The sequence below is a fragment of the Thunnus maccoyii genome, chromosome 9, assembly GCF_910596095.1.
Source record: "Thunnus maccoyii chromosome 9, fThuMac1.1, whole genome shotgun sequence".
NCBI classification, from domain to species: domain Eukaryota; kingdom Metazoa; phylum Chordata; class Actinopteri; order Scombriformes; family Scombridae; genus Thunnus; species Thunnus maccoyii.
Window position 1 is genome coordinate 14152354 of NC_056541.1, and position 13920 is coordinate 14166273.

General features: G+C 40.7%; 1 protein-coding gene across 2 annotated transcripts in view; it reads left to right on the top strand.

Annotated features, from left to right (window-relative positions):
• fbxl17 (F-box and leucine-rich repeat protein 17) overlaps positions 1 to 13920 on the top strand; it is a 248318-nt gene that overhangs the window by 189479 nt on the left and 44919 nt on the right. Inside the window, exon 10 of one of the 2 annotated variants that reach the window (XM_042420591.1) lies at positions 1547 to 1951. The exons of the other annotated variant lie outside the window; for it this stretch is intronic. Within the exon in view, the coding sequence (XP_042276525.1) occupies positions 1547 to 1620 (74 nt within the window). The 3' untranslated portion in view covers positions 1621 to 1951. Of the gene's footprint in view, positions 1 to 1546; positions 1952 to 13920 lie in introns of those variants that run through there. 2 annotated transcript variants of the gene reach the window in all.

Sequence of the window (13920 nt, forward strand, 5' to 3'; positions counted from 1 at the left end):
CTGTTAAAGCTTTTGGACAGTGTGTCTTTTTTTCTTTGGCTTTTATAAATTCTTTCAAAGTGCTGCAGCCACCTCCAAATACCTCTGAGCACCGGCAACTTTTGTTAAGAGCCTGCTGTCTTTCTTGTGCAACCACCTCGTGACACTTCGGGTTATCATCATCTTTAGAGGGAGGTGCTACACTTGTCAGCATCCCTTTCTTTATATAAATTAACTTTACTTACATGACCTGACCAATTTCAGTAGAGAGTGGGGAGTTTTAGAAAGGACAAAAAAGAGAGACTACTTTGTCTGAGCACATTGTCCGGCTATTGAATCTATCTGGTAACTTTTGTCTGTATACGGTAGGTTTTTATATTTGCATATTTTTCACAACACTCTACCCAAAGCTGGTGCATTTTACATAGCACCTGTGAGCACCCTTTTCTGTGGGTGTGAGATGTGCGTTATGGTAGAGATGTGCCATGTTGTTGTGGTGCAGTGCATAACCATCACCTTTCGATGAAGAATTATGACTGAACTTTACTTTTTAACAATTTTACTCATCGTAAAATGTTCTTCAATTGTGACATTTTAAGATTCCCTGCCCACACCTGGCTCCTGATTCTGTGAAGTACTGCACCTCAGCAATTATGAGTAAGGCGATTGGGAACAGTCTTAGATATATCTCTCAGAACTGACTGCTTATTTGGGAATGTATTTGTCCGACCCAAGTTCAGGAAATTGCTGGACCGTGCTCCCTTTGACAGCAGCCCTTAACTTTAAAATTTTTTGTCCATACATGGCTTCTTTAAAGTTACAATCCATAAGATTTTCATGAATTCAAACCACCTTTTTGTAGTATTAATGGTCAGCAATTCAGCAATAGCCATTCAGTGCATATAGATACAGTAATTATCTCTCTATGCTGTGGTTTAATTAGTTTGTGGCAGAGTCTGCCATACCTGCACTGAACTCACATTTTCTCCCTAAGTGTGAGGGATTCACAGGAAAAGGATGCATGCATGTAATCCACCACAATTTAATCACATTGATATCAGCTTCACTGTTTACTGTTTGCTCTCTTTACATCATGTCAGAGCTGTATTAAATTACAGCTAATGCAACTGCACATCCTGCTGCTACTGCTTACTAAACTAAAATACACCAGTTACTCTTCTGTGTCTGTTCTGTACTCTTTCTGACAAGGTAAGTGCTCCAATAGTGTTTGTCATAGCATTAAACTGCACTTTAAACCACCTTTACCACGGGGAACCACCGGTGTCACCAAATCAACCAGGACTGAAATCTTAAGGATAATAACTTTAAACGTTATTGTGCAATGTATATATTCATTAATGTAAGTATAAATGCACATTACAAGTGTCTGTCCTAGATGGGACTTTGACAAGATATTATACACTCTTCCATATTGAATAGAAAAAACCCTCTATAGCATGCTAAATTACACTTGCTGATATTACTCACTTAACAAACATCTGAACTAATGGACTTTGCAATTAGCAGCATCCACATAGAAAATTTACTGACATTTTCTCTTTCCAAGGGCTCTTTCAGGGACAGCCCATCAGCCAGGTTACATATCTGCAGCAGACGGAGGGCATGGAGGATGGTGACTGACAGACCAGGGACAGGGTGACAAACAAGCTCTATCCTCAGCACTGGCTATTGATTTCAGCTCAGAGCTCTCTGCCTGATATGGCAGCAGTCATGGTCGGCCAGCCACCTAAGCTAGAGCTAGCAGGCTATTAGCCTGGAAAGGGAGACGCAGGAGGAGACAATATTATCGTCATGGCCAGTCAGAATCAGGGATATGATACGTGCGCTGCAAGTTTATGATATCATGCCCACAATAAACAGTGCAGAAGATACAGAGGAGTCTGACTGTGTCGTATCGTATCTGTAATTATGTACTGTGATTCTCCATAGGCAACTTTCATCTCATGTCATTGAAGTTATCTCTCTACATTTTGAACTCTCAGTGGAAACTTAACTGTACTGCTTAAATTTTGCTTCAGCTGCTGTGAAATCATGACAATAGAACATTTATAATTGCACATTAATATTGGTAGAAAAGAGGTCATAATAATGTGATTTGACATGGAAAGCTTACAGTACTGGAATTTTGTCCATGACTGTCTCCCCCATTTTCTTGCACGATTAACCTCACATGGTGCCAGGAAGAACAACTGTATGTGGTTAACTAGAGGGCAGCGGTTTTTCTGGATGTCATTTACTTTTTTCTTTCCATTACTCTTGTTTGCATTTTCAATGCAGTTGTCATGAAAAGTGTGAACTAAGTGCCAAAGGGTAGAGCTGAGGCAAGGTGTTAAAAGCAGAGGGGTAGGCTGGCCCGCCGTATGATAAGGCCTCTTTCTTTTTTCTTGGCCAACCAGGTGCTTTATTTGGCCTACAGTTAGTACCTTAGCATGGCGATAAAATTTTGCCTCAGCTAGATTCCACAAACATGCGGTAGTTTGTTTAATAGGGTGTAAACCTGTGCTTATACCAAAGTGATGGTGATTTATACCTCACACTAAAACCCTGTGTGACAAACACTGAGGCTTTATTTTGTGTTTTGGTGCTTGTCAGGAATGAGATTTTTTGACAACTTATTTAAAAAATATATTTATACATGTATATATGATGCTTGCATGGATCCATGACAGTGCCGTCTCGCTCGATTTGGTTCTTCCTTGAGCCCCTAATGATTAATGGTGAGTGAGTTCCAAAGTAAACATGGGGAGGCCAGACAGTGCAGACACACCAATCTGGCCTGTTATGTCAATTAGCCTGAGGTCTGTATCAGACTCAGTCACACTAGCTGTCTGCAGCCTATGGTGGATGGGATTACAGGACTTACTTTCCTCTACCTGGCAAGACACCTAGCTCTACACAGCATCAAAGACAACACTGGTGCCTATTTTCATCTGTTTTGTAGAACTCATTACAGTGCCTTGTGTTTTTTAACATGCAGCCCTCTCATTACCTTCAGTTGGTCGCCACTGCTTTGATCTGTGACAATGTACCGTTACTGCTCTGTGCTGCTGTTCCAGCAGCGTATTTTTTAAATAGGCATATTAGAACTGAAAGTACATCTGTATTTTTGATTAAGGCGGATATGGTTGAAATGTCATCCTCTCCACTCAGGCCAATCCTTTACTCACCTTGTTAGTGAGTGGATGCTCGGTGCACAGCATCTCTGGTGGATTTTCTTATGTAAAGTCAGTTGATCTGTTGTGTCTTAAATCCCTCAGAAATGCTGTTAAATAAGCCCTGAACTGCAGACAGCACTATTTTATGGAAGTGACCACTGGGCTGATGAGATGCAATTGGATTGCGTATCTGAAACACTGATGGCAGCGTTATTTTATGGAAGCTGATTTTACTGTGCCTTGGAGCCTTGCCAGATTGGTGTCTTAGAGTAGGGACTTACAGTCCTCTGGACTCAAGTTATATGTCCTTGTTCAAAGGAGTAGGAGGGGTCAGCTTTTTATGTGCTTTAATGATGAACGGATGAAAAAAAGGGAAATAAAGTGAATTCCTATACTCTTTGATGTATGGGATTGTTTGTGATGCGCAAAGTCCAATTTAATCAAAAGTGGCTATATTTTACATTAAAAGCTGACATGGATCGGCTGGTTTTTAAACAAATTAGATGCCGGGCTCATCTGGAATGTGTGCTGGACAGTCTAGGAAATGTGCTTTACACTGGTATAAGCATCTACTGCATAAATTAATGGGCCTTGAATGTTTCCTTCCACAAGTAAATGAATTACCACTTAGGCATAGCTTTGTCATACAAGCCACACAAGCTCTGTGAAAGAAATAGATTGGAAATTTGCTAAAGCCTCATTTTCATAGTTGCCACATGTTACATACTTGGAGAAGCTGGAAGAATAATAAAAATATGTTAATCTTATTGAATGTGTGAAATACAATTGTGTATTCTGTGAAATGCATACAGAAACAAAACTGTTCTGCAAGTGTGGGATATTTTGTAAGTACAGCATTTATTGATGGTGGGAGCTAACCTTAATTTAAAGCAGGAATGATAACATTCTTTGGGTCTTTGGGCTGATGCTATCTCTCTGACCATGCATCCCACTTCTCTGACTGCACTTCTCTCATTTTTTATTCCCCCTTGTTCTTTTGCCCCTGCTAAGTTAAAATGCTCCCCATACTTACATTATGAGACTCATCTCACCAGAGAGAGGCATGCCACGGTGTCACACACATCAATACCCACATTACAAATTAACTTTTTCATTGAGCGGCCAAATGGCGAGTGAATGTTCAAATTTTACCAGCCACTTAATAGTTTACCATTGTTTTTTGGCTGGTGGTGAGTGAAGTAAATCTACCAGCCACTTGCATATTTTACCAGCATTTTGCTGGTAACTGGTGCTGATCTCGTGCCCTGCTCAAACATAAGTTTATACTCCTTATTCGACCTTCACCGTAACAGTCCACGGGCATCTTGACTTATGCTCACTGTGAAAGCCTGACTGTTGGGCACCTTAATTAAATTAGCCCTTTGGGTTATTTTTCTTCTTTGAAAATCCTATTGTTTCTTATTTCTTATTTTTTGTTTTTACTGTCACCTGGGATTTTCACACCATTTCTGTGCTTTAATCAGAGAATAGGAGGACAGCAAAAAATATGGGAAATAGGGCTGCAAGAAGAACTGGTGGGATGCTCCTGAGAAGGAAAATGCCTAATGACAACCTGTGATATTGGGGGGAAAAAGGGGCTGAAAACTCCTGACATCAAGACAATGGTTTGCAGTTGTGGAGGAAGAGAGAAAGTACCTAGGTTGATTGTAGACAGAAGCACAGCGAAGATTTGAAATAGGCAGAGGCTGGTCCGGGAGGCTTTTATATGACGAGTTACAGTAGCAGCACAGCGCCAGGGCCTCATGCTTTTACGATGGAGTCACAGTTTTCAGTGAGCCAGTCCATTTTTCACAGGGACGAATTGCTCCTGACAGTCCAATGGCTAGGCCAACATTTCGCAAAATGTAAAAGGTCTGGCGCAAATGAGGTCTGACCTTATCAATAGCCGGGACCCATCCATCTAAAGGCAGACCCCCTGTCGCCTTGTGCAACAGGGCTGCTCACCTCCCCCCCCCCCCCCCCCCCCCCCCCCCCTCCATTGCTGCCTTCCATCTCTGTAATGCTCACTCGCTGCTGCTATAAGGTTCACTGTGCCTTTGCACATGCACATTTCTCTCTGAATCTGAATCTGTGGGCAAATGGCCCTTTCTGTCTTGGACTGTGAATTGGGCCCCATCTAATTGTTTGTTTATTCATCCACCAGTTGCAATATCTCAGACACCGCTCACTTGATTTTGATTAAACATGATAGATTGATGCATGTTTCTGCTTTGATCTGTCAGTTTCACAATTGCATTGATTGTTGAAAGGGATTTGTGGGCTATGCATTACAATTATCCCTGAGTCACAAGCAGTATCTCAGAAACAACATGTCCAACCTTGAGAAAGTTGTGGGAAGGAATGCTTTTTTTACATGGATTGAAAGGGAGAGGTTAAAAATCAGTCAACCAGTAAAACCATGTGAAAATGTACAATTTAAAATAGATGTAGTTTTTGCAGTTTGTCAGACTTCTCAATCAAGGCCACCCTGGCCTTCCTTCACATGTACCAGTTAATCCTACCATAAACTACATCCATCATGATTCAGGTCAGTCCTGCCTTTTGTCCCTCATTACAGCCAGGTTTACTTACTTTCGTTTCATTATTCTTTTCCTGCTTTCTTTCCTCCCACCATTCCTTCCACAAGTCTCCAAGGTTTGCTCCTGTGTGATCTAGTTTACCATCATATCCATCAAACATAGTCAGTGTGTTGGCCCTAATACAGTACGTGTGTGCATGTGAGCTCACAGTAAAGATACTTTGTGTACTCTGTGTGTGGAAAAGGTGCTCTGCATTCTTGATGAATTATACATGATTGTCAGCAGACTAACAAGAATGGTATCTGGAACTCTTTGTAGCTAGAAACACAAGCTTAAAAGTCCCTGCAATATATTGCCATAAATACAGTGCACAAAACGATAATTACAGTCACAATATGTTTATAGTTTAAAGAATAAAGACAAAACAGCAGAGCTAGAAAAGTTTGAAAACCTCCAGTCAGCCCTTGAACAGTTAGTTACAGAGTAATACTAAATATGAATGTATAAAATTATATTGAATGACACGCTTTTTACATGTTTTGCTGATAGACTTAAATATGTTGTCTGTAAGGTTAAAGGGCTGGAAGGAAAAAAAATGTAGGAAGTTACAAGTGGGGTATATTATGAATAAAATGTTTACCTAATAAAGACGAATGTTTTCTCATATTACAGCTGACAAGATGACTAAAAGAAAATTCAATTCTTGGGTTCTCTTCCACTGTTCTATATCATTAATCTGAGATGATAAGTGCAATGAGTTATTACATGATAAAGTGTTGGAATTTACCATTTTGTTGTTTTCACTTTAGCTCAAACTTACTTGTCTCCTTGTGCTTAAGTTAGTGAGTCTTTACATTTCCCAGAATGCCCATAGTGAATGGATATATTCCTGTATTTTGTCGAAGTGAGAGGAAGAATGGCAGCTCATTGGATTTTCTGTTTATACTTACTTTTCCACCATCAGTGTAGAAGCATATTAGCTCATATGCCTTACATGAAATTGTTGCGTAAAGACTATCCACCAGTGACCCTGCGTGAGGTGAGTTTGCTCTTTGCTTGTGTATATTGTCGACATTGTTGTTGGTATGTTGTAGCAGTGACTACTTGCTGAACTGAGCTGAACTGAGCTGAACAGAGCTGAGTTGAGCTTGGCTGGGACTTTGGGCCCTCCCCGAGGAAAGCCAACCAGCTCGCACAGTCAGATCTGCACCAACTAGAGGAGACACTTTGGACAAGTTAAACAGTGATAAATCTGCACGTCAGTATGATTTAAACCACGGCCGCTACTTTCTGTCGACGTTGTGTCATATCGCCGCCCCCGTAGGGCTCATATTGTCCGCCACATGGATCTTTAAGAAGCAAAGGATGATGAAAGAGTGAGAGCTAAGTGTGACAGGCTTAACTCGTGGAAGAAAAAGAACAAGCTTTGATTAATTGCAGTGGAGGTGATTGTGAAGGGAGATGTCGAGGGTGAACAGGTTCTACAGTGGGTGTGTATGTGTAGGTGGTATTGGCTGTTGGCACGCTTGTGTTTGTGTTTACACGTGAGCAGATATCTGCTGTGAGAGTGTGCATGCATAAACAATATGTGGGAGGGGGCATAATCGACAAGAATAAATAAAAGCTACATTCAGGCCTTTTGCTGCTTCTGACATCATTTTTCAAAAACGAACATGGTTAGGGTGGAAAATGATGAAGACAGGAATCAAGATTTTTTCTCATTTTCAACTCTGAAACAATTCACAGAGTCAAAGACTCTGAATGAAATGTCTGACTACATGCTAACAGTGTAGTCAGATATTTGGGCGTGTTATGCTAGTATTGGTGTAATGTAGCTTTGAGCTGCTAGCCTCAAGCAGAGATGTGTAGCAGGCTACAGAAGTCTGGTAACCTCACCTCTCTTAACTCCGCACAGATTTTTTTCATTTTTCAATCTTTTACTCTGCAGCCCCACCTGAGAATGCCTAAAGTGATACTACTTGAGGGAACTTATCAGATCTTAAGCAGCTCCCTCTGGAGCCACTGAAGGCTTTATAGAACTTTCTTCACATATACAGTACTCCCTGAGACATGCAAACAGATTTTGATGTGTAAATTTGGTAGAGTTCCACTTTAAGTTATAATTTACATGAAGGAAGTGCAGTATTGTATTGCGAATAATGTGACAGTCCTGAGACAAATGGAAAATTTTGGTAAGTTGGTAATTTCCCACACACAAAATATTCTATATTCGATTGGAAATTGAGTTTAAAATGAGAATTGATTTAGAATCAAATCACATCTTCAAGAATCAAAATCAAATCATAAATTTTCTAAAGACTCCGACCCCTTACCATGGTTATAAGCATGGTGGAACAACAACAAAAACATTACCAGTAAAAAAATGGAAGACAGTAAAAAGACATTGCATGGATTGTACAAGATATCAGCATGTTGCAGAACTTCACTGCAAAAGATCTGTCCTGGGTGTTGGGGCTCTGAGGCATGACACTGCAAAAATGCAAGCAGACCATGTCTCTTAAATGTCTACAACTTTAGTTTGACGAATGACTCAACCTTACCTGAGCAGGCTGCAGTGTTCCAATTCCCAGAACTACTTATATGTGTGCAGCACAACTCCAGAAAGGTAGAAAACATGTTTTACTAAATAATCCACTTCCTACTCCCATATTCCAGCCAGTTAATGTGGGCCATTAGTGTACGCGCAGGATAATTGGCCATTATGTTCTATTGAGCTGCAGTCCATCCAACATTGCAGACTGGTCCAGAGTACACATTACATTAGCTAAGCTTTTTTTTTTTTCCCCCTGAGCTTCAGGACTCATAAGAGTTAAGAGTAGTTAATTGGAGGGTGGGGGTTGTGAGGGTTTAGAGGCTTAAACTCTGTGAGAAAGGTTGTATTCATTAAAAAGAAGCTTTATCTGTTTTATAATTTACAAAATGTTTGAGGGTTGGACTGTCAAATCCAGTGGTGCATGTAGTTGGTGACCACATAGTGTATATTGCTTGTTGTTTTACCAGGTAATCTTTACACAAATGCTACTTTGGAATAACGGGACAGTATTCAGCATGAAAGGGATAAAAGACTGGAAGGAGCAACTGAAACTCAAAAGATTCTTCGTTTGGTTTTAGGAGGAGTGTACATGTGTGGGTGTCTACACTTTTTCGTAGGTTGTCACATTTCTCAGTGAGTTACTGCGGTTATGTAGTTACGTTTTTTGTTTCTTTCCTCTTTTCTTTATTTTACAGGAACACACAGACACATGCAGTACTTCACACAAACACAAGGTTTCTAAATCATTCATGTGAACGGACCCTCGTCCTCTCCTTTGTTTCTCCATAATAAATGAAGGTGTTGATCAGCTGCCTGCATCAATACTCTCACATCACACTCTCACAGTTTGTACCTACTTGACACCTAACCTCAAGTCTCATATATTCAACATGTAGCTTTTTCATTCTCGTCTGTAAGATGAGATCAGTGTAGAAAAAGTCGATTTGGAATTTGATGGATATCCAGTGCAGTAAATAGGGGGAGCAGAGATTTTGGAATACAATATACATAATAACAATAATGATAATTTTTATTGCACTGTTCAGGAAGTGCTTTAAAGTGCATACAACATACATTCTGAAGTGCAATGGGCGTGTTGGAAAAATAGGTTTCTATTGTCCAGCACAGCATGCTTTGTCCCCACCTCTTGTCTGAAGTGGCTATAAAATATAGTGATTTCCCCTGGCCTCTTTGTCCTTTTTTCTCCACCTGACCCTCCCTTGCTTTATAAACAAGAGAATAATTGCATCTTTTCTCACAAAATTTAGTGCTGTTATGAGCAAGAGTAGGGAAGTGAGTGTGTTTTTGTGAGACAAAGGACTAAAGTGAGAATGAAAATGAGAAAAAGGGAAGGAACAGAATGGTAAATTACAGCGTCCCTCCCGCATTTAAAAGCATGGATTGATCAGTAAACATTAGAAGAGTATTTGTACACCATGTAGTCTGAACTCTTGCTGGAAGACACAAATTTTAAGTGAATAGATGATTTCATCTGTCTCTCTAATGCTCAGATAATCTTTACACCAGAACATACTATGACTTTCTTTAGTTACTGGAATATACCTTTTGCCTCCAGTCCCTCAACATTCAAAGGCCCAGGGAAATTTTAACTTTAATTTTTTAGTTAAAAATAGAAATAGAAGTAATGAAACAAATAGAATGGGACAAGGATTTTTATAATTTGCTCACCATCATCAGCGTGTCATTTTTCATTTGATTTATTTTATGTGATTGTAAGAAAAAGAAATAAGAGACTTTCGAGGAAACTTTTCTTTCCACAGTGGAATCTTAATGACACAGCTTCTCTTTCTCAATCTCGCTGCGTTTGTCTTCAAATCACTCTGCAACAGTTTTCATATTGTTTTCTATCTTTCTACTGACCTTCCTCCTTGCCTGAGGTATTTTGATGACATGTCTTACCAGGTAGAATTACAGTACAGTTTCTGAAAAGTGTGGCGCAGGCAGAAGTCTAAATAGCCAACCTGTTCTCACTCCCAACTTGTCAAATACCGACGCTTTGTCACTCCCTTCAGTGCACTGGGTATCCCCTTAGTGTCATTTTTCAAAGTGCAGGGTAGACTGATAGACTTCTATAGAACTCCCGCAACATCTGAAATAGACGCCATGAGACTGATGACCTCTATGTAAGGTGACAATTGTCCTGGCTACGTAAATAGATGGCAAAAAGTGAACTTAGCTTGACTTTGCTGCAGGAGACCAGTCTGTGCTTCTCGCTTCCAACCACATTTCAAATGATCATTTTAACCCAAACCATGATCTTTAACTAACCCGGTCTGCCTAATGCCTAAACCTAACCACACCTTAACCACAGTGTTGTCACACCATAAAACATAATTTTAGCAAATTTTTTAACAGTGATGTGTAACAGTTGGTGCAGGCATGAAAGATACTTTCCACTCAAGAACATTATATAAATTAAATTTCACGAACTGCCCTGATACTGCACGTTAAAAAACGCGTCCAATAATGATGCAGATGGGTTTACACTGGAATAAGTTGAAAGCCCGGTACGTCTCATAAAGGCGCTAAAGAATGCCTTGTGCGTCAGTATCAGACGCCGAGGTGCACAACAAATCATCGGCATTTGACAACCTGGGAATGAGAACGAGTTGAAATAGCCGCCCACTGTTGGCAAGCAGGTAGAACAGCAATGAATTGTTGGGGGGGGGGTCCTAGCAGAAAGCTTGAGCTTCCTGTGTTCACATTGCTGACTAGATTTTCTGGCTCCCAAGCACAGGGAATCAGTGTGAGACACGAGCTATTGCTAATTGAACGCAGGGCCTGACTCGCTAACATGAATGATTGTTTCACGCCCCAACTATAAATCCTTCTCAGATACTCCTGAGGTGCAAATGGAACGCGAATCTTCCCACTCAGCCATCTTCACTCTCATCTACGTACATCCTGCTCTGTTTTTGTAATTTGTATAGAGAAAGACAGAGAGAGGGATATAGTTAGGAGGAACATTTTGTAGATGGAAAACACATTTATCACTGTCTACATCTACTGTACATATCTCCCAGCCATTTTAAGTATCATATGATATTGGATTCTCAACAATTTTCTAATTTGTGTTCCTTTAAAATGCAAACGTTGCAGTGTCAAATGTTAAGAATGGGATCTGACAATAACGATTATAAGACATGCATTTCTTTCTGCATATGTCTGCAGGCATTGAATGTAAGAAGGACATACAACACAGCATGCATTGATATAAGAAAACAGCTCATGTACAGTGTAGTAACAAACAAAATCTAATTAAGACTTCATGTTTATTGTGATGGAATATCTAGCGTGGGTCTGTGGAATATTTTTTTTCAATAAAGATGAGAATAAAAAGCAGCAGATGGCTTCTCCAGAAAGAATGATTTATCCAACAATGCTGGCTGTGTATAGATACCACAAAGAATAATGTAAAAGACAGAGGCAACTTGCCTTAAACTTGAAAAAAGCAACCAAAAAAGCCAGTAACATCATGTAAAGGTGGGGTAAAAGAAGCAGTAAGCACTAGAGGGCACTCTCATTCTCCCTACCCCTCATAACTGCTCTCTGTTAAACACACACACACACACACACACACACACACACTCATGCACGCAGAGAACATGCTGAACATTCAAATATGAAAGTCAGAATGAGATGTTCTCACAGCTACTAGGAGACAATCAATTTGAATTGTATTAATCAGTGCTTGCACTCAGGCCCTCTCTAGTTCACTATTCAATTACAACTGTTACATCTCATCCCATTCTCTCTTTCTTTCTCTCTCCCCTCCTCCCTCTCTCTCTTTTCCACTCTCTCGCTCTGTCTGGGTCTATATCGCTGTCTCCTACTGTAGCCACTATCTATATTAATATTTCCCCATTGTTTTTTTTTCCCGCAGCAGCATAGATGATAGATTTTAACCTAATGAAAAGCACTTCTGTTGAGATTGAAAAGCTCCTTAAACACATCACAGCAAAGCCTCCCTCTTTTCCTCCCCCTCCCCTCTCTGTTTTCCTCCCTTCCTCTCTCCTCCTCCTCTTCCCTCCCCCCTTATATTTCCCTTCCTTATCGCCCCATTTTGTGTACCCCTGCTCTCACCCCATTTTCTTCCTTGACATTTATGCTTCATCTGCTGCACCTCACATGCATTCTGCTACACCCAAACACTTTTTTCTGCAGTCCTTTCTTACATCTCCCCCGTCTCCCTATGCTAAATGGGCTGCATTACTGTAATGAGCTGGTAATTTATGGAGGAGGAGTGCAGGACTTGTATCATTTGCCCATTGAGTGTTTTGCCTCCCCAGGCTCACCCACTCCCTCTGGAAACAAATGCATATACACTAACAGACTCCCCCTCAGCCCCCAAAAGTAAGTAGGGACATAACTGCTCACACACATACAGCATGTGCACATAATGACTCAGGAAAGGAACACATTGTCTACACCGGCCACGCAGCAGCACAACAGCAACAGCTGTGAGTTCTCTGTCGGTGCACACACCGAATCCATTCAGCACTAATGTGCTCTAACAGACACATAAAAAACCAACAGAGACATAACCCACCTGGAGGATTATGTCATTAACTACTTACTAACCTGACAAGCATTTTTATTTACACATTGCTTGGTTAACCGCGTACATTTTGATTTGAAATTAAAAAGTGAAGTTCATATATGTGTGATAAGTGTGGTTGTTATAGAGTCAGAATTTCACAGTAATGTTTTGGTTTTGGTAATTCTTTTATTAGATCCGACATGTGCATATATTAGAAAATGGAAATGCATCTAAACTTTGCCCTTAGGAAGCAAAAGAGATAATCAACACATGTTCACTTGATTTAAAATTGAGGCTGTTAACTTAGAGGGAAAGTGCAAAAAAACTGAAATTGCCCTGTTTGCTTTATGCCACCACTGAGCTCTTCATTTCAGCAGGAAGAGCATTTTTCATAAATGTTCTTCTTTGGTTCCCAGGCACAGGTTACAGCCATCGCTACACAGGATAATTGTCATTGTGGGATGTCTTGCTATTGTGGTGGTGTAACTCAATAGCCTGCAGTTGAAAGTCACAGAGAGGCGAGCATCCAAAGAGAAAGAGACCTGTTTAGACCACAGGGAGACAGGGAGGGAGGGTAACAGGGGAGGAAAGACAAAAATTACAGTGAAGACAAAAAAAAGGTTCAGGGAGAAGAAGAAGAAGAAGTAGGGGGAAATTGATCCTCTGCATTTGACCCATCTTGTACAAACACACTAGGAACAGTGGGCAGCCGCAGTGCAGCGCCCGGGGGACCAACTCCAGTTCTTTTGTCAGGATCACTGACAGGAGTATTAACCCTAACATGCATGTCTTTGATGGTGGGAGGAAACCGGAGCATGGGAGGAAACCCACGCAAACACAGGGAACATGCAAACTCCACACAGAAAGGACCTGGGACGGCCAGGGTTCGAACCCAGGACCTTCTTGCTGTGAGGCAACAGTACTAACCACTGAGCCACCGTGCTGCCAGAGATGGAGGGAGTTTGGATAAAAGAATGAGTAAAAGATGTTAACAGTGGGGGATACTTTGACTATTGTCTGTCTTGGCTGGTAACCTGAGTGGAAGATTAAAGTGAATGTGAAAGGTCAACATTGCATGCCTCAGACATTACAAATAATGTGCATGTTTGA